Source organism: Dama dama, chromosome 26 (genome assembly GCF_033118175.1).
Source record: "Dama dama isolate Ldn47 chromosome 26, ASM3311817v1, whole genome shotgun sequence".
Lineage (NCBI taxonomy): Eukaryota > Metazoa > Chordata > Mammalia > Artiodactyla > Cervidae > Dama > Dama dama.
The window spans coordinates 49924977-49951481 of NC_083706.1; the positions used below are offsets into that span (position 1 = coordinate 49924977).

A 26505-nucleotide genomic window follows, 5' to 3' on the forward strand; every position below is an offset into this window, starting at 1 on the left:
CTTGCAAGGGCTCTAGCGGCCGCGGGGCGTGCCGCCGGCCGCAGCTCCTCCCTGAGCGACTGCAGACCCCACCCCGGCGGGCGCCTTCCCTTAGCCTCTCCTCCCCGCGGCGGGGCCCGGCGAGCGGGTAGCCGCGACCGCGTCCGGGAGACACTACCCGTCGGTTAGTGGGCCGGGCGCAAACACCGCTGGGCGGGGAAGCGGGCGGGCGCCGGCGGCGGCGCGGGGCGGGGCGGCGGGAGGAGCGGGAAGGGGGTGGGGCGTCGGGGCCTTGCTTCCTCCCTCAGCGCCATTTTGTGGCAGCGAGACCCGCAAATAAAGGGGAGCGCCGGGGCTGCGGCGCGGAGGAGGAGCGCGGGGGCCGGCGGCGGCGGCGAGGTCGGGCGGCCTGGGCGGCGAGAGGACAGCGCGGGGTCGGCCTATGTGACTGAGCGGGCGCCGGCGCGGCCTCCATCTGGAGAGGTAGGTGCGGGCCGCCGCCGGCCGCAGCGGAGCCGAGGACCTCCGGGTCCCCAGGCGGCTGAGGTGCGGCCGCCCGACCTCGGAAGGGGCCAACTGAGCGCAGGAGGCGGACTCGGGGTTCCCGGGCCCCCCGGCCTCCCGTTAGCCCCGCCGTCTGCCCGCTGGCAGGGACGACACTTCCGCCGTCTCGAGGCCATTTTACCTCGGTTCTCAGGGAGCCGGGGGCGAGGTGGGCGCTCCCGCGGGGCCGGCAACACCGGGAGGCCGTCCCCTCGGAGCGCGCTTCCCGTCCCGTCCCCGCCTCGGCGTCGCGGGCTCCCCCCCACCTCCCTCGGCAGGACCGTGAGGACTGGCGGCACCGACGAGCTGAGGGGAGGAAAGCCGCGTTCGTGGAGCACATTTCACATCGCGCAGTAGATTCCTACTGCAGCTGCGTTGTCTTGTAGACTTCCATTTTTAAATGAGTGCATGCTTTCTGACTAAAAAAAAAATACTGAATTCGAGGTTTCCGTGAAATTTTAAAATCTCACTTTGGATCCCTGTAAACCGTATTTTTCTAGTCAGTGGGGAACACGTAGTGGAAAAATGTCCACGTTTGTTTTGATGAAGTCAGGTTGGATATTTGATCCTAAAGGACTAGGTTAAAATCCGTGATAACCGTGTTCATAAGGGAAGAAATGATCCTTTTGCCAAGATTAGAGAAAGGTAGAAAAATATTTCCATGAGCATGTTGTGGTCCTGAGTTCATCTAGTTTTCTATTTCAGAATTTAGTTCCATCACTGAGGAGGATAAGTGGAAGTCACAGGTGTGTCACCACAAATTCTACTGGGTTTTTTTTTTTTTTTTAATTGAAATATAGTTGATATACACTATTGTGTTAGTTTCAGGTGTATAGCAGAATGATTATCTGTTTTACTTAAAGATTATGACCATTAAGTTTTGTATAACAGATAAACATGTGTAGCCATTTAAAACCCCGTTTAAAAAAAATTATTGTGAAAATCTTTTTCAAGATGTCTAAGTGTTACACATTTACATATATCATTTAGTATCATCTGATTAGGCAAGTTGGGGAAAGAAATTGTGGCTTGTGATAAAGATGAGGTTAAATTTCAAAGGTTTGTTTCACTGTATTCCTACAGTTCTTTCAGATCTTACGTTATCTTAAGCAGTTAGCTATAGCTAAGTGATCAGTATTTTCACTTCCCAGTAGCAGAACTTAGGCAAACTACCTAAATTTCTAAGTCCCAACCGACAAAAGTAATGATAATCAAGTGTATCCCAGGCACAGCTATTTTTTTTTTTTTTTTACTCAACTCATCTAATTTATAGAACTTCTCCTGTTTGAATTTTGAGTATTTTTCAGAAATGAGTTGGTATAATACAGAAAATTCATAGCCTTATGGCATGGAGAGGAGAGTTGTAATAATTATATTTGTCCGGTCCCTTATAGCACTCCGAGTCCTTTATGTTCATCTAAGTATGTATGTATGTAATACACAGTTCCCCTGAAAATATTGTGTATTTTAGAGGTCTTGATCATTTTCATACAATAGAACATTATCTTGCTCTTGAAAAAAGTTTTTCTTAAAAATTTTCTGTTGGATCCTTTAGCAAAACAAGAGCTAGACAGTATTTGGTTTTATTTTTGTTTTTATTAATTATCTCCCACTACTCTTCCTCTAAAAGCCCTGTCTGATTCTTCTGCTACCCCGTGGGCTGTAACCCACCAGGCTTCTCTGTCCATGGAGTTTCCCAAGCAAGAATACTGTAGTGGCTTGCCATTTCCTTCAGGGGGTCTTCTGTGACCCAGGGGTTGAACCCATGTCTCCAGTGTTGCAGGCAGATGAGCCACTGGGGGCTTAAGTATATTCTAGTACTAAGCTTACTAGAACAAAACCTCTCAATGTTCCTCTAAATATATTCTAGTACTCAGCTTACTAGAACAAAATCTCTTAATATTCCTCTAAATGTATTCTAGTACCCAGCTTACTAGAACAAAACCTCTCAATATTCCTCTAAATATATTCTAGTACTAAGCTTACTAGAACAAAACCTCTCAATATTCCTCTAAATATATTCTAGTACTAAGCTTACTGGAACAAAACCTCTCAATATTCCTCTAGCAGTATATCCCATTAGATATAAAGGTGGTGCATCAGGCTAGAACTCAGTGCTAGAAAGAAACGGTCTTAACTCTTGCAAATATAGTTGGTGGAATTTAATTTTTCCTAAGTGCATGTTAAAATTCTCTTAGGCTAATATCAGTATTTTATTTGAAATATATTTGTAAAGCATTTTTATGGTACTTAAAGCATTGAGATTTGTAGCACTTTGTGAGACAAGCAAAATTGGCATCCTCTTTGCTGATTTACAGACTGCAATCTAAAGAAAATGACTTGCTCAGTATCACATGCCTGATTATTACAAAGTTAAGAAAAGCTGGTCTTCCAGTTTCTAGCTAATACGGTTTCTGCTATTGTGCCTAGGTTAGTACAGTGTCAGATTATTAGTTTCTTGGATTTAGTTATGATTAGCTTCAGCAAGGTACTGGTTTGTTGCTGAAATTGTGTCATCTGGTATGTGCTAAGTCGCTTCAGTCTTGTCTGACTTTTTGCAACCCTATGAACTGCAGCCTGCCAGGCTCCTCTGTCCATGGGATTCTCCAGGCAAGAATACTGTAGTGGGTTGCCATGCCCTCCTCCAGGGGTCTTCCCGACCCAGGGATGGAATTGTGTCTCTTGTGTCTACCTACATTGTCAAGCGGGTTCTTCACCACTAGCACCACCTTGGAAGCCCACGCCATCTGGTACTGTTTTATTGTGACGTGAAAGTCGCTCAGTTGTGTCCGACTCTTCACAACCTCATGGACTATATAGTCCATGGAATTCTCCAGGCCAGAATACTGGAGTGGGTAGCCTTTCCCTTCTCCAGGGGATCTTCCCAACCCACAGATTGAACTCGGGTATCCTGCATTGCAGGTGGATTCTTTACCAGCTGAGCTACAAGGGAAGCCCAAGAATACTGGAGTGGGTAGTCCCTCTCTTCTCCAGTGGATTTTCCCGACACAGGATTTCGTGACTTAGGATCTTAATGCTAAGAGCCTGGGAAGCCCTGGGATATGGGATGCTAGGCACCTAGCCAACCAGAACTGAACTTAGCATCATAATGTTGTTTCTCAGGAGTAGAAGGTACTTTTGACATTCTAAACTTGAGCTATGTTATCTGTGTTATCCACATGGATAACAAACCTTTACATAAAAGTTGAAACCATGTTTTAGCCAGTCTTTTTCAACTTGCTAAGGGCAGCTAAACTGGTCAGGTTTTAATTTTTTTCTGTTTTGCTTTTCTGCATTCTCCAGTTTGCAAAGCTTGATCATTATTGAGGATGGAGGAATGGAAGAATTACCTGTCCTCATTGGTACCAACTTTTGAGAAGCATTAAATTTGGAATCCTAACCCCCAAGTTTTTAAATTAATAGCTGTTTTAATCTGAGCCGATTACCTAGTGATTCATAGCTTTAGGTATATATTCATTTTTTTTTTCTCTTCAAGATTCATGATTCAACCCCAAATAATATTTCCAGTCATTCTGTTTTTCTGATAGATTGTTCTGAGAACCTGGTATATCCATTGTCTTTATGAATCTAAAATTAACTTTAGGTGGTAATTGTGCTTGTCACTTGTGCTAAAAAAATTGCCTTGGGGAGTAATAAGTTTTATAGCACGTGTAAGGTGAAAGTTGGAATTGAGAATCATGTTCTGTTTTGATTAAATAGTTGAATGCTGATTCTTTTAAATTTTAAGCCTATTTCTAATTTGCCTTTTGTCACACTGTCCATTTAACTGTTGTGATATATCATGGAATCTCAAGCCAAGATTGACTTTTCATCAGCTGAAGATAAGGTAGCAATTTCTTACTAAATGCTAATGCTTTGATTTCCCAAGTCATATATTCCATAACATGTGAAATGATGTGTTACTGAGAGTCAACATACAAAACACAAACATATGTACAAAACCTGTATTTATCCCTGACTTATATTACAAATGTAGGCATTTATTTTTATAAAGAAAATCTAGATATCCCTTTTTTTTTTTTTAAAGAAAATCTAGATATCCTTTAAACAATGTGTAATTAAATTCTACCAAGTGTCAAATTTTTTAAAAAGAACATAAGCTAGTGTTAGAAGTGTAAATTACTGTTTAGAATTCTAAAAATTGGAGGTCACCAAGTAGGGGCTGCATTGGGGCTTAGAAACAGGAGCATGTTATGATCTTATCCTTGTCAGTTTTCTCCTCAGAATCTTTAAGAAGGAGTGCTTGAGTCTTTTTTGTGGTGGCTTTTTTTCTCTCCAGTGGGAAGAAGGAAACTAACAAAATGCTTACTTTGTGACAGTTACTATACTAAAGACTAATGTATGTCTTCAAAAATAGCACAGTAATTCTGAGCTTTGGCAGTGGTAATCCTTTTTGAGATGGGGAGAGTGAGGCTCAGAGGTTCTGCTCTTTTTTGTTTTCAAAGTCTGCACTCTCTTCAAGAAAAGTGGAGTTACTAGAACTTTCTTAATGTATTTACCAGCCCTTTAAATATCCTTTAAAAAGCAAATTAGCTTATTTGTTGCTAATTAAGCTCATGGTTTTAGGAAAAGAATGAACAAATAAACCTAGGGGAAGTGTCAGATTGTACAAGCATATACTAGTTTGTTTTTTTGTTTTTATTTTTTTATACTAGTTTTTTAAGCTGTAATTTATATTGAATATCATCCATGAAACTTTGTTTTATAACCAAAATTCTGAGTAGCTAGGGTGCCTAGTAACCAGATAGACAAACTACCCGTCTGTAGTAGTAAATTTAGCTGTTTTCAAGCTGTCAGTCGTAGAACTCACAGTACATTCTCAGAATTTTACAGTATGGTCATCTTGGGTCATTTGGGGGGAAAAATTAGATTGTCTTATTTAGTTCAGTCTTACAATTTAAATAGTAAATGAAGCTGATTCATTTGTTCATATTTTCATTTACCATATATGTGAGTGTGTACTATGTATTGAGACATCAGCAGTGAATGAAACAGTTCTTTGATGGAGCTTATTCTATCCCTGGGGTAGACAGATAAGTATACAAAATGTCAGCTTGTGATAGGAGTTGAGAAGAAAAGTAAAGCCTGATGTGAGGGGATAGCAAGGGATTGGTATGCCCAATGTTTGGTTTTTGTCTGTTATTGGAGTTTAGTTGATTTACAGTGCTGTTAGTTTCTGCTGTACAGCAAAGAGGGTCAGTTATACATACACATACACCACTTTTTAAAACGCTTTTCCCATGTGGGTTATTAAGAGTACTGAGTTGAGTTCCCTGTCCTATATGGTAGGTTCTTACCTGTTACCTGTTTTATATATAGTAATGTGTATATTACTGTATATACAGAGTAGGGACATAGAAGTACACATTTATATACTGTTATTGTTGTTCAGTCCCTAAGTCGTGTCCAACTCTTTGCGACTCCATCAACTGCAGCATGCCAGGCTTCTCTGTCCTTCACTATCTCCCTGAGTTTGTTCAAACTCATGTCCATTGAGTCTGTGATGCCATCCAACCATTTCATCCTCTTTCCCTCCCTTCTTTTGCCCTCAGTCTTTCCCAGCATCAGGGTCATTTCCAGTGAGGCAGCTTTTCGCATCAGGTGGCCAAAGTATTGGAGCTTTAGCATCAGTCCTTCCTATGAATATTCAGGGTTAATTTCTTTTAGAATGGACTGGTTTGATCTCCTTGCTGTCCAAGGGACTCTCAAGAGTCTTCTCCGGCGCCACAGTTCAAAAGCATCAATTCATCAGTGCTCAACCTTCAGTTCAGTCCACTCAATCAGTCATGTCTGACTCTTTGCAACTCTATGGACTACAGTACGCCAGGCTTCCCTGTCCATCACCAACTCCCGGAGCTTACTCAAACTCATGTCCATCGAGTTGGTGATGCCATCCAACCGTCTCATCCTCTGTCATCCCCTTCTCCTCCCGCCTTCAATCTTTCCCAGCATCAGGGTCTTTTCAAATGAGTCAGTTTTCACATCAGGTAGCCAAAGTATTGGAGTTTCAGCTTCAGCGTCACTCCTTCCAATGAATATTCAGGACTGATGTCCTTTAGGATGGACTGGTTTGATCTCCTTGCAGTCCAAGAGACTCTCAGGAGTCTTCTCCAATACCACAGTTTAGAAGCATCAATTCTTCGGCGCTCAGCTTTCTTTATGGTCCAACTCTCAGATCCGTACATGACTACTGGAAAAACCATAGCTTTGATTATGTACTAGTGAAGTTCAAATGGCACAGTTTTTCTTGAATTTTTAAATTAAATGTGTTATTGATATTTGCCTACTGTTTAGCTCTGGACAAATGGGGAGTTCCAAGGAAATGTTAAACTTGACATGTGGATTCTAAGAGGTTGCAGTCTAGTGGAGTGAATGCATGTTAAAACCGTGCTAAAATAGAGGTAGTCAGGCCTCCAGAGTTAAACACAGTGAGGCTTTATTTCCGAGATGATTGGATTTACTAGAATCATGTTAGGATAGTCACTAAGCAGCTATCTGTAACTTGCAACAGAGACCATAAACTGGGTGATAAGGAGCCTAAAGTAGGCAGGGGCCAGTTTAAAGAGAAAGAATACTGATTTTTAAAAACTAGAAATACAGCCATCTCTTCATAGATCTTAGTTGGTTAGAGAGACTTGATCAGTTACATCAGCTCAGAAGCAAATGACACATACTCAGGTTTTTGTTCATTACATGCAATGACAAGATCATCAGAGGGAAGAATTAAACCAGTTAATTGATGTCATAATCAATATATAGTTTTTTTTCTCTAAAATGTACTGATGTCTTCAATTCAGTGTACTTAATCTGAAAATCAGGGTTTAATGACAGTATAATTAAAATATTTGACGTTTGAGTTGGGATTGTATGTAATATAAAAAATGGTATTAAAGATCATCTCCTTTTGAAAAATCTCAAATAGTCACTATAAGTCAAGTAGCTTTTAAAACTCAGTTTTATACTCTATCTCCTTTGGTTATTTTTTATTGAGGTACTGACATGACATATTGTTGACATACATTATTTTCAGGTGTATAACATAATGACTTGATATTTATATACATTGCAAGAGAAGCACTCATAAATCTAGTTACCATCCATCACTGCATAGTTAAAAAATTTTTTTTCTTGTGATGAAGCCTTTCAGGTTGACTCTTACCTGCTTTCAAATATATAGTACCATGTTACTAATTAGTCACTGTGCTGTACATCACGTCTCCATAACGTGCTTACATCTCTTTGGTTAACTTTTTAATAGTTATAGAGTTTGTAGTAAGTAAAGGAAAAAGAAAGTTTTTAAGGGGACATTTGTGACTTTGCTACTAGAAGGGATATCTAGGAATAACAAAGAAGCTAATTTTGAGATACAGATTATTCTGTGAAGTTAAATAATGTCGGTAATGTAGGAATATTTTTATTAAGGTGGAAATACCTTCATTCCTATATTGTATAGTGGTGAATTATCATGACAGTGATAAACTTGACCTTACTATAACTATTAATTCTGTAAAAGGCAAGACTTAGCAACTGGTGTTACCCCTCTGTATCCTTTTAACAAGATGCCTGGGATACTGCCTGAGGCCAGTATCTGACTTCAGCACAGATCTGCCCTTTCTGCTGCAGGATTTGTCTTTCACAGGGCAGTTGTAAGAGTGCACTGAAAAACTGCATTTCTTTCAGTCCTTTGTGGCAACATTACAAAGAATGATCAACTTTTTTATGAGAGAATTCTTTAAAAAAAAAAAAAACCTAATGACAATAATAATGTAAGATATTAACAAAGGAGAACCTAGGTCCACAGTATACTGGAACCCTGTAATACCTTTGTAACTTTTCTGTAAATCTAAAACTCATCTAAAAGATGTGTTTTAATTAAAATAACCTAATGATTTGGTCATAACTGAGTTCAGCAATAAATTCTTTTGCAAAAGCCAGCATGTTTTGTTTCTACCTTAACTAGAAGAAAATCAGTTGACGTTTTTGTCTTTACTCCTTTTTCTAGGATTCAAGATGACCAACGAAGAACCTCTTCCCAAAAAGGTTTGCTTTCTTAGCAGTTTTTAAGCACTTTATTTGAATAATAGAGTTGAAGGGGCTGTCCGTATTGTTTGCTTGTTTTCCTCCTTTTTTTCTATCAGTTATATAGCATTGTGGGTCTGTAATGTGTGAGACATTGTATCTATATGTAATATAGACTAAAAACATTTTCAGCCTTTGGAAAACTTGTGGCATCCCCATGATCTACTTGTAATCTTTATCATGTGACTGTTTCCAGCTTGTAGCTACAAATAATGTCAAAATAGAAAAGTATTTTACAAGATCCTCTAAGTTACTTACTTTGTTTTTCTTTCTAACTTAAATCCCTTTGGTTTTAATGCAAAGCCACTTTTATATTTTTTAAAAAAAACATAACAGCTAGATTCTACCTTTTCCGCTGAAGTTTTATTTTCTAGTCTCACTTTCCTTGTTTTATTTTCTTGTGTTAATTCAGTTTGAGCACTGTGACACACACACACAAGAGGTTACAAAGGAATAACACTTTATAAGAGGAATTTATAATGCAGTTGGGAAAGCAGGAATATGTGCTTACTAACCAGTGAGTATTTAAGTGAACCATTTATTGGATAGTAAACGTTATGGAAATTTTATCCTAGAAAGTCAAGTGCTTTAATAATCTGAGAATTACTGGGTCCTTTCAGTTAGGCTTAATACATTCTGCTGCAACAGTGATTTTTCCCTCTTTTGTTTCTGATAGTAACGTTGACATTGTGGCAAATGCTACAATTTGAACTGTTTTTATGAAGATTTTAATAAGGGAAATTAGTAAGATTTTTATATTAATTAGGATAGGTTCTTCAGCTTTATAGTCTTCTTTTGCTTAGAGAAAACAATATTTCTCAATTTACAAAGCAGTTTCATCTTATTAGAATATTCTCATTTTTAAAATCTTTGTTTTGAAATAATTATTAATTCATCGTAAGCGGCAAAGACCTGCACAGGGAGGTTTTGTGTAGTCTGCACCTAGCCTCCTTCAGTGTTAACGTCCTGTGTGACGGTATCAAAACCAGCAGCCTGACCACTGGTACAGTCCACATGCTCAGATTTCACCAGTTACATGTACATTCTGTGTGTGTATAGTTCTGTGCAAGTTTATCACTTGTAACGTAATGTAAAAACCACCGCAACCAAAATAGTTACCTGAACCATTACCACAAGCCTCTCTTATGCCACTCCTTTCTTTATAGCCACGTCCGTCCTCTCCCACTATTCTTAACTCCTGTCAACCGCTAATCATCTCTTCGTTTACGTAATTACACCGCTTCACAAATGGTGTACACGTGAAGTGATGCTGTATTAAGTATCCTTTTAGTCTTTTCACACAGCATAATTTCCCTCAGCTTTCTCCAAGTTGTATATGCCAGCAGTCTGTTTCTTTTTCTTGCTGAATCGTACTTCATGGTATCATAGTTTACCATTCACCTATTGAAGGACATTTGGGTGGTTTCCAGTTTTTGGCCATTACAAATAAAGCTGCTCTTAACATTTTTATACAAGTTTCTGTGTGAAAATAAATTTTCATTTCTTTGAAATATGTGCTTAATAGTGCAAATGTTGGGTTGTGTGGAACATCCATTTTTAGTTTTAAAGAAACCACCAAATTACCTCCAGAGCAGCAGTATCATTTTACATTCTCAGCAGCAACGTATGAACACTGTTTCTCTGCATCTTCACTCCATATTTGGTATTGCCACTATTTTTTTTTTATTGTTTTAAAACTTTTAGAAAGAGCACTTGGTTTATATCTTAATTTTCTTCACAGGTTCGACTGAGTGAAACAGACTTCAAAGTTATGGCACGAGATGAATTAATTCTAAGGTAAAATATTCTTTTATCAAAAATATAAAAATCTTTCTATAGAACATTATGTTGTGATTTTATACTATAGTGTTTATACCAGATACTCTTTTGTTTTTAATGTTAACACATCTTCACATCATTTAATACACTTTTTTTCTATGGCCTGTTTCTTCACTGTATAAACATTGGGGAAAGCATAACACTTTAAAGAACTAAAGCACTAGCTTGGGTAACTTCTAGACGGACAGGTAACCTGAATTTTTTTTATTGTAGAGGGCACATATTCAGAACTCTAACTGGAGAAGCATTTGTACTTCATGTGTATAACTTGGTATGGGGAAAGACACTACTCAGGAAGCTTTCAGTTTAACAAATGAATAGACTTGTTTTGATGTTGTTGGTTTTTTTTTTTCCCTTTTCCATGTAACATGTGGAAAAGTTGTAGCCTTCAAGGGTATTCTTCTCATGAAAGACATGCATTATTTACTGACGAAGCGAAGTTAATCGGTCTTGTGACTGTGACTTTAGTCACCATTATGGCCTTCATTTTCTTATCTGCAAGTTTAAGGAGTTGGATTAAATTACTTTTAAAGATGACATCCAGCTCCGAATTTCTATGGTTGTCTTATAAATGTCTTACTAAAGCAGACTGTCAAGTACAGCATTGTATTAGTCATTTTTTAAATGTAAGAAATCAGAAAACGGGATCACGCATGTTTTGTGTTTTATAACTTAAATGTATTCTTTCTGCATTTTATCACTGTCATAAGCTTTTTATGAAATAACTTTTAGATAAAAATGAAATTAATGCTTTTTAGGGCAGCCTGCAAGTTTATTAAACTTTTTCCTCTAGAAATTTCAGGGAATTTTTACTTGCTGAACTGAGTAAATTTAACAGGTTGGAAGTTGGGGGAGAGTGAAGGTGGTTTGGGCTCAGTGGTAAAAAATCTGCCTGCCAGTGTGGGAGGTACGGGTTCGATCCCCAGGTCGGGAACATCCCCTGGAGGAGGAAATGGCAACCTACTCTAGTATTTTTTCCTAGTAAATCCCATGGACAGAGGAGCCTGGCAGCCTGCTGTCTGTGGGGTTGCAAAGAGTCAGACACAACTTAGTGACTAAGCACACATGCATGCAAAATGGGGAGACACAGATGACATGCTCCATTGTTTAAGAGTCTGCTACCCTTGTTCTACTTAGCTCCTCTATTGTGCACATGCTCTTCATCTTTCTTTGCCATCGTCTCATGCATAGGATAGTTTTCCTATTGCATACCTTTATATTCCTGCACATAAAATTTAAATACTTAGTATTTTAAATTACTCTTGCCATTTTTTGCTGATGTAGATGCTCGTGATACACTACTCATGTGTTGATGTTCTTTTTCTGTCTCTGGTATGGTTATGACTTTTAAGTAGGTTTTTTCCCTATCTTCTTGATAAGGATGTTTGCGGTTGAGCTTTTATATTTGTCTTTTCTTCTAAAATCTTACTTTAACCTCCATAAAACATCTTTATTCATCCTGAAATATTGAATGAACTCCTCTTTGTGACCTTTGTTGTAGAGGCCATAAAAATAAGCATGCCTTTGGCCTTGTCTTTATATAGAGTGGATTAGCTTGATATTATGGAATATTTTTGTTCATTATGTTAAAATGTTTATAAATCTCATAACTTGTCAAAGATTTTAAAGATTATTAAAGTATATTCTAAAATCTAAATTTTGATTAGGTGTAACTGTAGAGCAGCTTGAAACATATTTCTTCAGTAAGCAGGGTAGCAGACAGCTTACTGTCCGGAGCAGTTGCTTAAACGTAAGACTGGGGAAAGTTTGTTATCTGCAGTAGTTGCCTAGAGCAACTAGTGTGTGTATGTGTGTGCGCGCACGCACGAGTGTGCTCAGTTGTATCCGACCCCATAGACTGTAGTCCGCCAGGCTCCTCTGTCCATGGGATTATCCTAGCAAGAATATTGGATGGGTTGCCATTTCCTTCTCCAGAAGATCTTCAGATCTTCCTGACCCAGGGATTGAACTTGCAACTCCTGCATTTACAGGTGGATTCTTTGCCACTGAGCCACCTGGGAAGCCCTGAGAGGGTTTTTTTTTTTCCCTTTTTTTAGTGGCTGCACTGGGTCTTTGTTGCTTCTTGCAGGCTTTCTCTAGTTGAGGAGAGCTGGGGCTACTCCAGTTTTGGTACACAGGCTTCTCATTGCGGTGTCTTCTCTCATTGTGGAGCACAGGTTCCAGGCGAGTGCAGCACGCGGGTTCTAGCGCTTGAGCTCAGTAGTTGTGGCCCATGGGTTTAGTTGCTCCGAGGTGGTGGCATCTTCATGGATCAGGGATCAAACTCGTGTCCCCTGCATTGGTAGGCAGATTCTTACCCACTGTGCCACCAAGGAAGTCCTAAAGCCTATATATTGAGGGGAGAGGAATGTAATGAAGGAAGGTCCAGATAGCATGTGGCATTTATTTGCAAGTTGTTTCTGCTAATTAGATATGCTTTTGAAAAACAGTATGTTCTGGTTTTTATACTGTACAAAAAAGGACAGACCTCCTTTTTTATTACTTTGAGAGAAATCACCTTCAGTCCCTTATAATTAGGCACATTTTAAAATGCCTTTTGTTTGAGATGGACAGCATATCTGAAAAGTGGTGGTAAGTTTTTCAGTCACCTTTTATAGTCCAGGCATCATGCTGAACATCACTGATACACTGTCCTGTATGGTGTGTGATCTGACTCATGGGAACATCTCTTGTTATATTCTCAGCAGAGAACACTTTTCTCTGTATTTCCATTTATCTAATGCCTATAAGTTGAAGAAGGAATAATTTTAAAGTGACTAATTTATTATGGTTTATTATGGGTTAAACTAGATTTATAATTATCTTAAAATAGGAGTGTCTGCATGTGCACTCATTCATGTCTGCTCTTTGCAGCCCCATGGACTGTAGACAGCCAGGCTCGTCTGTCCATGAGATTTTCCAGGCAAAAATACTGAAGTGGGTTGCCATTTCCCACAGCTGGGGGCCTTCCTGACCCAGGGATTGAACTGGAGTCTCTTGTGTCTCCTACATTGACAGGCGGATTCTTTACATTGATGCCACCTGGGAAGCCCCTGTTAAAACGGGAGAGACATTAAAATCCACACAGTGGAATTCTTAGTATTTAAAGTTAATGGATGTGATTTTCTAGTATATTTAGTAAAAGCAGTTTAAACATAGCTAATGTGGCTTTATTTTTGTATTAGGTGGAAACAGTATGAAGCATATGTGCAAGCTTTGGAGGGCAAGTACACAGATCTCAACTGTAAGTTTGGGTTTTAGTTTCCAGAGGACTGTGTGAATATTTCCTTTTAGATTGTTGTTATAAGCACAGGATAGTTGGTTTTACTAAGTAAATTTTATGCAAGAATTTTATTATGGACCTGTGTCCAGGCACTGTGTTTGGTGCTAGGAAGTAGAAAGATGAAGGAGACAAGATCTGTCTTGTTGAAGAGTTTATAGTCATTGGAGAAGACTGACATACCGTAATCTTAACAGTAGCATGACTTCAAACTGAACTACAATGTTCTGAGAGTGCACAGATAGGGAAATTCACAACTACTTGAAACTTCCCTTGATGTAGTCCTTCCACAGAAAAATTTGAAGCAAAGCATGAGTATTACTCTAGCAGGGGAAATGTAGAAGCAGCTGGTATTAAATGTATGATAGCTTTAATTCTAACAGTAGGATATATCTGTATATTTATGGATTTTTCAAAAATTACTGAAAATAATAAAGTTTATAATTTTAGACCATTTTAGTCTTTGTCACTTTTCACTGAGTTTTAGAGTAACATTATTTGCGAGTGTAAAAGTTTTCCAAGTTCAGAAAGATTAATATTTTAAGATCTCAGTTATTGTATAATTATGGTATAATCCATAGAAGTTGTGAGTAGTGTTGTTTAATGGCTGAGTCATGTCTGATTCTTTTGGGACCCCATGACCTGTAGCCCTCCCAGCTGCTCGTGTCAGTGGGATTTCCCAGGCAAGAATACTGGAGTGGGTTGCCATTTCTTACTCCAGGAGGTCTTCCTAACCCAGGGATCTAACCCACATCTCCTGCCTTGGCAGGTGGATTCTTTACCAGTGAGCCACCAGGGAAACCCCTATGAAAGCTTAAAGTAATAATTAGCTGTGCATTTATGGTCATGTTTATATTGATTAGGTTTAACAATACTAATCAGGACTCTGTGAATACTTTGTAGTATAAACAAATGCAAATAGTGGAATTTCCTGTCTTTTTTGGGAACGGATTAGACTATAACAGCATAATTCATCTAGTATTAAGTGGTTGTGGACCAGTTTAAAACCACTAACTCTTGAAAAAGCACTCATGATCAGGAATGAAATTTGTTGTCATAAAAGTTTAGTTTAGGATAGAAACTAAAGACTTAAATTTTTTTACCATGGTTTTTATTATCCTTGACAAAGGGAGTCAGAACTTTCATTTGGTTAATTCAGTTTGATCTTTAAATTATGTTTCATGATGTTTTGGGATTTTTTTCCTTTTAATCATCAGCTAATGATGTAACTGGCTTAAGGGAATCTGAAGAAAAACTAAAGCAACAGCAGCAAGAATCTGCACGCAGGGAAAACATTCTTGTAATGCGACTAGCAACCAAGGAGCAAGAGATGCAAGAGTGTACTGTAAGTATTTCATATGTTTTAAGCATTTATGAGGGTTTGGGTTTTGGTTCACATTATTTTGTGTGTTAACTCACATCAAGTTAATTATAATTAATACTAATTATACATGCACATTTTGTTAAGGTAGATAGGTTTTAAATGTAAAATTCTTATAGATAACTTCTCATCATTGGATTTAAAGTAATTTTTTGTGGCCAAGAAGTCAGAAGTTGAAGTTATTCTCTGAAATCTCCATAATTTATGAGAATTAGTATATTGGTTCAGATATTTTTAAGTAATATAATACCTGAGGGTATAAGCACTATTTACTCATTTTAGTTGGCAAGCTTTCTCGTTAATTTCTCCTTCATTGTCTTATCTCTTTCTACAGAAAACTAAGTATCAGTTTTTACTGTGTCTCCTTTTAATTGTTAACACCTTTCATTTGTACTGTTTGCCATGTCTACATATATCTGAAATCTAGTGACTTATTTGCTCCTTTAACCCTGGTTGATTTAGACTCAGTTTTGTCTTCATCAACAGCCTTAGCCTTTGTTTTAGTGTTTGTAAGTTACATAAGATAGAGGCAGCACTGTCCCTGTTGTTTTTTATTACTTTTGTTTTTTTCATTTTCTGGCCATGCCACGCAGCTTGTGGAATCAGACTTCCCTGATAGCTCAGTTGCTAAAGAATCCGCCTGCAGTGCAGGAGTCCCCGGTTTGATTCCTGGGTCAGGAAGATCCGTTGGAGAAGGGATAGGCTACCCACTCCAGTATTCTTGGGATTCTCTTGTGTCTCAACTGGTAAAGAATCCGCTTGCAATGTGGGAGACCTGGGTTTGATCCCTGGGTTGGGGAGATCCCCTGGAGAAGGGAAAGGCTATCCACTCCAGTATTCTGGCCTGGAGAATTCCACGGACTGTATAGTCCATGGGGTCACAAAGAGTCGGATACAACTGAGCGACTTTCACTTTCAACCAGGGACTGAACCCAGGCCCCTGCCATGAAAACGTTGAGTCCTAACCTTCTGTGCCACCAAGGAATTCCCTATTGTTTCGAATCCTAAAAGCTGCAGTTTTCTTGAATTTTTGTGTAATCTCCATTTGATAGATAGTTATTAAAATCTAATGCATAAGGCAGTATTCTGGTCATTGGAAGTTAATAGTCTGTGGGGCACACTTCTATTTCTTTTCCTCCTCGTCACCAATAAAATGTTCTTTAGGACTTAATCACAGTCTTTATTCTTCCTGTGTAGACATTGTCCACATTTGTACAAGTCTTCAGTCCCTCTTTCTTCACTTTTTCAAAATGACTTCTTTACCTGTTAACTTTGCTAAAGAAAAGAGTAGCCTGTTTTATTGTCTCTTATCTTTTCAGCGCTCCTTTTGTTTCTATCAGTTACTTTCCATCTTCACTGCCACTACATTTTTTCTGTAAGGTCATTGTATTAAGAAAATTACCTTTCTCATCACTCTTATGTCTTCACTTTCCCCAAATTTGGTTTTTGGCATTCCCTCTTTTGACTTTTTGACTTTTTTTTTTAACTTAGGTACTTCGTTCAAAGAAATCTTAACAACATTCAGTATAAGGGGTTTTGTTTTGTTTTTTGTAACACCCCTCCAATTTTTTTCCTCTTGGGATTTTCATATCTAATGGCATGAGTAGTACTACTCAAGTGCTGAGTCCCAAAACCGGTTAATTCTTTCTTTTTGTGATATTTAGGGTTCTAGGTTCACCCTTTATCACTAATAGTTTTAGGTTTCCCTGTTGACGTGGCACTGTGCTAGGTGCTAGCACATGCAGAGGATGGGTCTCACCTTCCAGTGCGGGCGCCTGGCGGGAGTGTGAGCAGGCGGTGCTGATGGCAGCGTCTCACAGAACCAGTGCGTCTCCATTTCTGTCTCTTGAGTCCTCCCTAGTCTTGACATCCTGGTCCAGGCACTTCTTAACCACTTACCTGGACAGTATGTGCTATTGACTCACCTCAGCGATTCTACAGCCATCCCATATACACTGGCAGTTTCGATCAGTTTATTCCTAATCTAAGCCTTTGGTGCTGCCTCTTCACCCTTCTGTCATCTCAACCTAGATTTAAGATTTTTTTCCAGGTAGAACCTAACTTTTTCCAGCCACATTTTTTTTTATTACAGCTGTTCTCTGCATATCCCAGCTGAAGCACTTACTGATCTTTCAGTTAGAACACAGTGAGGTTTTGCAGAAAGGGCAGCAGGAGCAAAAATCACAAGGAAATCGCAAGCTTATAGTAGCAGATGAGGGCAGTTCATTTTGTAAACTTTTAAAATTCCTTAAGCTAAAAGAAAGAAAATTAGTTCTGTTTGCTTGGTGAAGTAGTAATTAAGTATAGCCTAATTCTCTTAGTATATTTTTATCTTTTACTAAATTTATGTTAGACATTAATAGCTGTTTAGGAAATGTTATTTTTAATCCTATTTAAGGTTTAGAATCAAGTGGTAGTGTGAAGAAAGTGATGCATTTAATGCTTTATTAGCATTAAATAGTTTATTACTTTATTTCATATTTTAAAACTGTGCTGACAGTACAACCAGAGTTGAAATTGAAGGTTTTATATATAAGTAGAGGTATTTGGTATGGTGGGAAAAGCCTTAGACTGGGAGTTAGGAAGCTTGAGAATAAGAATTCTAGATCCAGTACTGGCATTGAACTAATTGTGTCCTTGAACAATTGGCTTCTTTAATCTCTCAAAACTAAGCAGTTTGGACCAGGTCAGTCACCTTCCAGCTTTACAATGCTGTGATTCAAATCTGCTTGGAGGGAAAAAAGTGAATATATGCTTAATTTTGGGTTAAGGTGCTATTTATAAAGCTGTAGTGCCAGCTCATGTAAATATGTAAGTACTATGTATTTTTAATTTTAGAAATGCAAATATGTTTTAAATTGTAATCTTGTACCTGGTGTAATGTTAGGGAACAGTTTCCCAAAAGCACAGATTGGTATGAGTAAATCACTATACTCTTAAATAATTAATATTTTAAACTTTGCCCTTTTTTTCCCCCAATGGGCATCAGCATATTTAATAAATACTACAGTGGGTTTTTTGTTTTTGTTTTTTTGGTACTGTTTTGATTGCCAACATGTAGTCTCCTTATATTTAAAATTTCCAAATATGGAATGCAGTCAAATGGCCCTTTTTCCTGCGTGGATAACCTTAAATGGTTTTGTAAGTGTTCTCTTTTGTGGGTTTTTTTGTTTTGTTTTGGAGTTTTTCTGCTGCAAGGCTTGTGGTATCTTACTTCCCTGACCAGATATTGAAATCAAGCCCTGGCAGTGAAAGCAACTGAGTCCTAACCACTAGATTGCCAGGGAATTCCTAAATAGCTGTTTTTAATTTGTACTTTTTTTTAGAGGATCTTAAGATAGAAGGGAGAGGGGCTTAGTAAGCAAGTTGGTAAACCAGTGAACAGAAAGGGATTTTATCTCATCTTCTCAGGTATGTTTCCTTTGATTTGGTAGTAATGGGGTTGTTTTGCTTTGCACAGACTCAGATCCAGTACCTCAAGCAAGTCCAGCAGCCTAGCGTTGCCCAACTGAGATCAACAATGGTGGACCCAGCGATCAACTTGTTATTCCTAAAAATGAAAAGTGAACTGGAACAGACTAAAGACAAACTGGAACAAGCCCAAAATGAACTGAGTGCCTGGAAGTTTACGCCTGATAGGTAAACAAATCATACTCCCCAGTCAAGACTTCCCTGACAGTCCCACTGCGAGAAAGCTGTGGTGGGACAGCCACGTACTCGTTTCCACACCAAGACTCAGACTTTTTGAGCCAAAAAGCCACATTCTTATACTATCCAGCTTGTAAAGGTTAATGTAAAACTTACCAGATGAACCTTGTGTTTCAGCTTTTTTCTCTTACCCCTCCCCTTGCTTCAGAGGCCTGATGGCGTCGGACTATTCCGAAGAAGTGGCCACCTCCGAAAAATTCCCCTTCTAGAACATGTAGACACTTGAGAAATGTTTCTGTTTGAAGAAAATAGAGGGAGAAACAGAAGTCTTAAGTCTGTGGCACACTGTGTCTTCAGACAGTTTGGAGGAATGAAAACCTAGAGATTTAAAACCATGAATTGAACATGTAAAATTCCAGTAAATGTAAAGATGGAATATGCATCGCTCTTAACCTTGAGCATAGTGACTTAGAGACACTGTATATCAGTTTTGCCAATAAGACTGTGGACTTCGTGATTGTTGTTGAACTTCTGGGTCACACTCAAACGAGGTGAATTTTGCCTTTAAAGGGTTTATTTGCCAAGAACCAACTTAATAGTCATGAGTGAATCAAATAGATGTCAGTACAAGTAGTTCATCTATTTAACCATTTCGTTTGGGGCTCTATATTACTTGATTGAGCCTTAAATCAATGTGGTTTTACTCAATGATTTGTTCTTTGAATGGTTGCTAATACTGTAGATAATCTTACTGAGGACTGTACAAACATGAAGGTGTGGTGTCAAACTTCAGGTTTTAAACTGTTTGAAGCGTTATAAACATTCATTTCACAACTAGATTGTATAAGGATATTGGCTGTGATGAGACTCACTGCGTTATTTTTTTCAGTAGTGAAATTTATTAAAAATCCCCATTCCATTCAACAGGCACATGTTGAAAGAGCATTGTCGTTGGTGTTAATGGGGGAATGTGTTCCTTCATTGTATTTGGGCCTTTTGTATTGCACTCTTGATATTAAATTAAATGTGCCTTGAAGTAGTTGTTTTTTTTTTTTTTTTAAGTTCAAGGATTACTATGATGTTTTTGTTGTACTTTTAACATTTTGATTGGGGGGCGCTGTGGAGAGCAGATTGATTCGAAAAAATTGTTGCTGTGCTCTTCAAAGTGAAGGAAAAGGCTCTGTGTCTCATTTTTTAAAGACCTACTTTTTTCCAGCTGGTATCATAAAAAAACAAAGAGACTTGACACTTGTTGCTTTTTGACACCTTGTCCCAGGATATTGCAGTAGAAATTAATGTGGGACAGCTTTGCAGGGTGCCTGCCAGAAGATTGGGGACAGAATATATTGGAACTGTGGGCTGGCCTAAGTGAGACATTTTGTGAATTGAAAAAAAGTATAGTGATCATTTCTAGCAAATTCATTTGCTCATTTAGATAAATGAGGCATTTTCTTCATGCTTCCATCCAATCCTGGAGGTGAATTTTTTCGTCAGATCATTCTATAAGTCACCAATTCGAATTTTCACTTGGTGATAATGGAGTCTAAGATGAGTGGAAGATAAAATGTTCCAGATTGTCCCAACGTTTAAGTGCAGTTTTAACAAGGGTGACTTAAGTTCTCTCTTAATCATTCCAATCAATTGTAAGTATCTCGTATGTCTGTACTTGAGGGAACTGATTGTGGGGCAGAGGGCGGGTTGAAGAAGTGGTTTGTGTGACTTCACAGCAAGAAATCCGCTTCTAGGAGTCTCACTGTTTGTGGGGGTTGGAGGGTAAGTAATTACGTCTGTTTGAAATTAGCTTATGGTACCCGAATTAAGGCTTTTGTATATATTTTATACCATTAAAGATCACAGTAGAAGTGGCCTACATATTCTCAGTAGGTCAAGAGATAATTAATTCATAAAAGGTATTATGTACTCAAATGTAGCCAAGCATTTTTCTTTGCCACTTAAGTAACAGTCATGTTGAGGTGGGTTTTTTCTTTCTTATTGTTAAAAACATTTAAATAATAAGATAACACATGCTCATGTATAAGATTGAAACAGTGTAAAGAAAAGTAGAGGTGTAAAATAAGTTTTACTCCTGGGTGACCTTCCCCTCCCCCTTTTTATTCCCCAGGAATAGTGACCATTTTTAAATTCCTGGGTATCAAGATAATTTGTATGCATATACAGTAATTATATGTGTATTGGTTTTAAAGAAATGCAGGCATGCATATGTACATATAGATGATTTGTAGCATGACTTTCCCCAGGCCCACTTTATCCTTGGGCTTTTTTTCCATTTTTTAGTATATTTAGGTTACTTACCATTTTTAATGGTTGTATATTTTCATTGTATTAATTTATTTTAACCACCTATAAATGGAATTTTGTAAAAAGTAAACTATAAGCTAGAGTTCATTGGGTGGTATAACTGCATCATTAATTTGAAACAAATAGTGCTCAATCAATACTCTGTCTGGAATAATTCAAATAGAATGGGTTGTGTGGGTTTTGTTTTTCACTTTTTCATTGTTTAAATTTTGAGAGAGAATGATGCCCTGAATTATGTTGTCCACATTAGTTAAAATATTTCATGCATGTGACGGTGTGTATATTTTAGAATAGTTACAGGGAGATGTTGCAGAATTTTGACAGTTTTCAGTTTGCATTTATAAAGTTAGTTGTATGAACACCTTCAGAATACCCTCATCCCTTCCCCTTGATAACAAAGCAGTGTACAGTGTCCATTCCTTCTCTTAAGTTATTTTCTACTTTTTTCTTTGTGAGATATTTTATTTTTAGCAATAGGTTAGAATATCTTTTAATTAAAAAAAAATTACTCCAGAGCCAAGTTTCTTGAAATTAGATTCCTACCGTTTTTTGTGACACAGTGAACACAACACAGATTTTACACAACATAGTAAAGTGGCATAAAATTATAAAATGTTTAAAGAAAAGATTCAGTGAAGATTTGCTTTAATCATTTTAGAAGTGATAGGATTATTTTAGAACAGGCATTTATTAAAAGGCTCGACTTCATAAATCAAATATTTTTGCATTAGAATTTGGTACTTTTTATGAGGTTAAGTTGGGTCACAAATTACTCTATTGCTTTTACAATTGTTTGTGTTTAAAAAATTGATATAAAAGATTTCTCAGGTTAGTTGGTAGACACTGATGTTTTCACAAGAAAACAGAGTTGGGGGAGCATAGCCAGTGAAGTGGAAGAAAGGCCGCTGTCTCTGATGATGGTGCCTATTTCTTAATTCCTGGTTTGGTTTCTAAACTCTAATTCAGTAGAGGCTAAAGTCTGAGGATGCTAATAGGAAATAGGGGAAATCTGGAGCTGTGATAGCAACAAACAGCTATCAGCTAATACAGGTGCCATGTAGTGAGGGAACCCTTCCCACATGCTAACTCGTTTTCAGGTGAGGCTGCTTTGTGCAATAGTAACCCAGGATTTGGGCCTCCTGGTGGCTCAGTGGTAAGGAATCCCCTGCCAGTGCAAGAGATGCGGATTCGATCCCTGGGTGGGGAAGATGCCCTGAAGAAGGAAATGGTAACCCACTCCAGCTCTCTTGCCTGGAAAATCCCATGGACAGAGGGGCCTGGTGGGCTACAGTCCAGGGGGTCACAAAAGAGTCAGATACGGCTTAGTGACTAAACACCACCACCAACCACCAGGTTTTACTTCAGATATGTGTAAGGAAGATACATCACAAACTTTCACTTGAATCACATTGGGTTAAAACATGTGCTATTGATAAAAGAAACCTTGCATCACAAACCCCAATAACTGTCTCAGTAAAACTTGACTGCTTTTCTTTAGTGTCAGCCTTAACAATAGAAATGATCACTTTTTTAAAGAGTTCTGATTTAAGCATACAATTGTGATGTTACTTAAGAGATTTGAAAAGGGAGTTTGATATTCTTACGATAAAGTTCAGAATGATCTTACTGATTAAAAATTTTTTTTGCTGACACTGTTCTTTTAATGGGCTTTGATTTGCCCGATACATTACTTCACAGTGCATCTCTTTATTAGTCATATGTAGAGGATGAACCTTGATTGATTTTTGCAACTTCTGTATGTATGCATGTAGAAAGTATGACAGTCCTAATTTGGCAGATATTCACATATTTGCATTATTTATGCTAAGTAACCCCAATCTTATTTTTGTGTCCTAAGGATAATCTTTTCAACATGAATAAAATCTTCACCATATATCAGTATTAAAATTTCAAAAACTTATATCCCAGTTTAAGACAGCTCAAAAAAAAAAAATATATATATATATATATATCATATAAAGTTAAATGAGGGATTGATAAATAGAAATAGTCTTGAGGCTTTTTAAAAACAATTACTGAACAGGCCTCACTTAATGTAATAAACGTTCTTGTGGGAACTGCCTATTAAGAGGCATCCTTATAAACACTGGTCTAGCAAGAATTTACTCTCATTTGTGTATTTATAGGTACTGATTTTATATATTAGGTAGAAGTTTACATTGTGGTGGTTGTTGCATTTACATTGTGGTTGTTGTTGCATTTACCCTTTCAAGAACTTTTCTGTTCCATAAACCTAAGTACCTTAGAGTTTTATTAATACTGATATATTTGAAATGTGTGTCAAATAACTGGCCTATTTCTATTTAAAATTATAATTTGGGATAAAAGTAGATTTCAGAATCAATTATAATGTAATAGAAACAGAAAGTAGCCACTTAGGTACTTTTTCTTCAGGTTTTATCTTTGCTGCTGTATTGGCAAAATACTGAAATGTACAAGATGGATGTGTCCGGAAAAGCCGACGGTGATTGTAGGCAGGTGTCTTGCTGTGACATAGAGTTCTGTTCTGTATGTGTTATATCTGTTGCTGTAATAATGTCGAACAAAGAAGGTTGTTGAGAATTTGTCTTCATTTTGTGATGAATGGCTCTTTCCTTTGCAGCCAAACAGGCAAAAAGTTAATGGCGAAGTGTCGAATGCTTATCCAGGAGAATCAAGAGCTTGGAAGGCAGCTGTCCCAGGGACGTATTGCACAACTTGAAGCAGAGTTGGCTTTACAGAAGAAATATAGTGAGGAGCTTAAAAGCAGTCAGGATGGTAAGGGGACTTCTGAAAAGTTTGGTTAACTTTGCACTGGCTTTAAAATACTGCCAGGCATGAGTATTATAGATTAGAGTCTGTTTATGCTACTCTCTACCAATGGTTCTATGAAATTATAAGTGAAATATTTCCAGTTGAGTCAACAAACAAAGCCATTTAATTTAGTGGCGGCTCCCCCCTACCCCCCAGTTGGTTGTTGTGCAAATTTCATAAGTTTTTGTTCTTTTTTAGGGGTGGGGTTTGGAAAGACAGAAGGGCTTTTGTATTAATAAAGCATTATGTAGCTATATAAGTTTATATTCAGTGTTTAAAAGGATATATTCAGTGCTTAATATCTTCACTTAACTGATTTCTCTAAGTGTAGATCTTGAAAGTATTTGGCCATGTCCAGGGATCTAAAAATATATAGTTGATTGTGGACGAATTCCCTAGTGGTCCAGTGGTGTGGACTCAAGTGACTTCAGCACCTGGGCCAGGTTCCATCCCTGGTCAAGTAACTCAAGTTCCTGCAAGCTGCGAGGCATGGCCAAAAATAAGAAATAAATACAGAGATTCTGTTTAGTGAATAAGATGTAATATATATTTGCCCAAAGAAATGGAACTTGTCAGCCACCATGCTGGTCTAGTACAGCTGCATGCATGCTCTTTCTCCTTTGTGAAGAAAATTAGTAAGAAAAACACCCAATCTCTCTAAAGATTAACGTAATTGCAACTTTGCAGTTAATTGCAAAGAAGGTCAGTAGTCAGTATCTTTAAAACTGCCTCTTCAAAGTGATGGTTTTTAGCTCTTGCTATTTGTAAATACAGTAAATAGGAGCCTTTTTGTGTAGTAGTGAAGGAACTCCCCCACCCCAAGACCTTTTTAGAACTTTATAGACATCTGTATTTTTATCAGTTTTAAGAGTTATTTTTTCTGAATTTTGTTCTTGAATGTGGAATAATCCTTGCCGACAGCATAGGCTTCTTTGGAGTGTTGGAATCAAGGGCTTCCCCAGGGACTACACCTACTGTGGAGCTGAACATTGGCTAGGAGGGTGAGGAGTAAGGAAGGGGCCAGGCTTGTGGGCCCATAGTCAAACAAACATGGAACAGATTTTGTGGGCTGTAACCAGTTTTATGTAGCCAGATAGTTTGGATCATTGTAAACTTGGTTGCTTTTATATATTCAGGCTTTTGCTTTCTCTCACAAATAAATTTGTTCTTGAATGGCTGTTTTAAAATTTCAAGCAAAATTTTAAAATATTCTTTTGTGATTTTAGAATTGTATTTGTTTACTTAAACATTTATTGACTGCCTAGCTTTGTGCAGACACTAAGAAGTATTTTTAAATATATTGTACGAGATATTAAAGTAGGTTTGACTCTCCTTTGCACAGAACTGAATGACTTCATCATTCAACTTGACGAAGAAGTAGAGGGTATGCAGAGTACCATTCTAGTTCTTCAGCAACAACTGAAGGAGACGCGCCAGCAGTTGGCCCAGTACCAACAGCAGCAGTCTCAAGCCCCAGGCCCGAGCACCGGCAGGACTACGTCTTCTGAGCCTGTAGGACAGGCAGAGGCCACAGGTAAAGACTGCAGTCGTCTGGCCAACGGACCAAGTAATGGCAGTTCCTCCCGGCAGAGGACGTCTGGGTCTGGATTTCACAGGGAGGGGGACACAGCCGAAGATGACTTTCCTTCTTCTCCAGGGAATGGGAATAAGGCCTCCAGCAGCTCGGAGGAGAGAACTGGCAGAGGTAGTAGTTACGTAAACCAACTCAGTGCGGGGTATGAAAGTGTAGACTCTCCCACGGGCAGTGAAAACTCTCTCACACACCACTCAAATGACACAGACTCCAATCATGACCCGCAAGAGGAGAAAACCGTGAGTGGGAAAGGTAACCGAACTGCGGGTTCCCGCCACGTTCAGAATGGTTTGGACTCAAGTGTAAATGTACAGAGTTCAGTTTTGTAAAAAAAAAAAAAATTTCCAGCGAATTTTTATACAGTGTCATTTAATTTGGAAGAGGATACTGTCCAGTTAACGCATACTTTTGTCACAATTTGCCTTTTTTGTGGGTGGTTTTTTTTTTTTTTTTTCTTTTTTTTTTTTCCTTTCTTCTTTGCTTCAATACCTCTGCCACTTTGGAAATTGTAACAGTTAATTTGAATGTTGCTAAAAGGACATTTTGTGTAGGGTCAGGTTATTTTTATATGAGTTAATGTGAAGTTGTAAATGGAACTCTTTCCTTAAAGTATAACACAGTGATGTCTGTGTGAATCTGTGTCTACCCTAGAACCTGTGCTGTGTGAGGGCATTCTTACTCATGCTGTTACTATGCTTATGCACCATTCAGACTTGTCAGAGTAGATGTGGGTTTATGACTGCCAAGTTTGCCCAGTACAGTAGTTTTATCACTAAAAGTTGGACTTGTTGAAGGAGTCCTATAGTAGTTTCAGTGTTAGATACAGTTTTTCCCACCATACATCTGTGCATTTTCTCTTTAGGTGATTGAATGTTTAAGAAATTTGTGTGCATAGTTACTCAGTTTTTATGAATTGATGTATCCTGTTAATGCATATTGCTCTGTGACTCCAGTATATCTTACCTGTACTGACCAAACTTAAATAAAGATTTTTATTGTAACTCCTTA

General features: G+C 38.2%; 1 protein-coding gene across 5 annotated transcripts; it reads left to right on the top strand.

The window, feature by feature from the left end:
* Positions 1 to 30: 30 nt before the first annotated feature.
* On the top strand, positions 31 to 26505 carry WTAP (WT1 associated protein). 5 transcript variants are annotated; one of them, XM_061130365.1, is made up of 8 exons: positions 31 to 163; positions 8546 to 8583; positions 10364 to 10419; positions 13647 to 13705; positions 14959 to 15086; positions 18583 to 18761; positions 23713 to 23867; positions 25246 to 26505. In XM_061130365.1, exons 2-8 carry the CDS (start codon positions 8554 to 8556, stop codon positions 25824 to 25826), a joined length of 1188 nt encoding a protein of 395 aa, XP_060986348.1. In that variant the 5' UTR covers positions 31 to 163; positions 8546 to 8553; the 3' UTR covers positions 25827 to 26505. The 5 variants fall into 5 exon arrangements, with proteins under 5 accessions (XP_060986348.1, XP_060986347.1, XP_060986352.1 ...); XM_061130364.1 differs by lacking the exon at positions 31 to 163 and adding an exon at positions 309 to 462; XM_061130367.1 differs by lacking the exon at positions 31 to 163 and adding an exon at positions 1248 to 1268.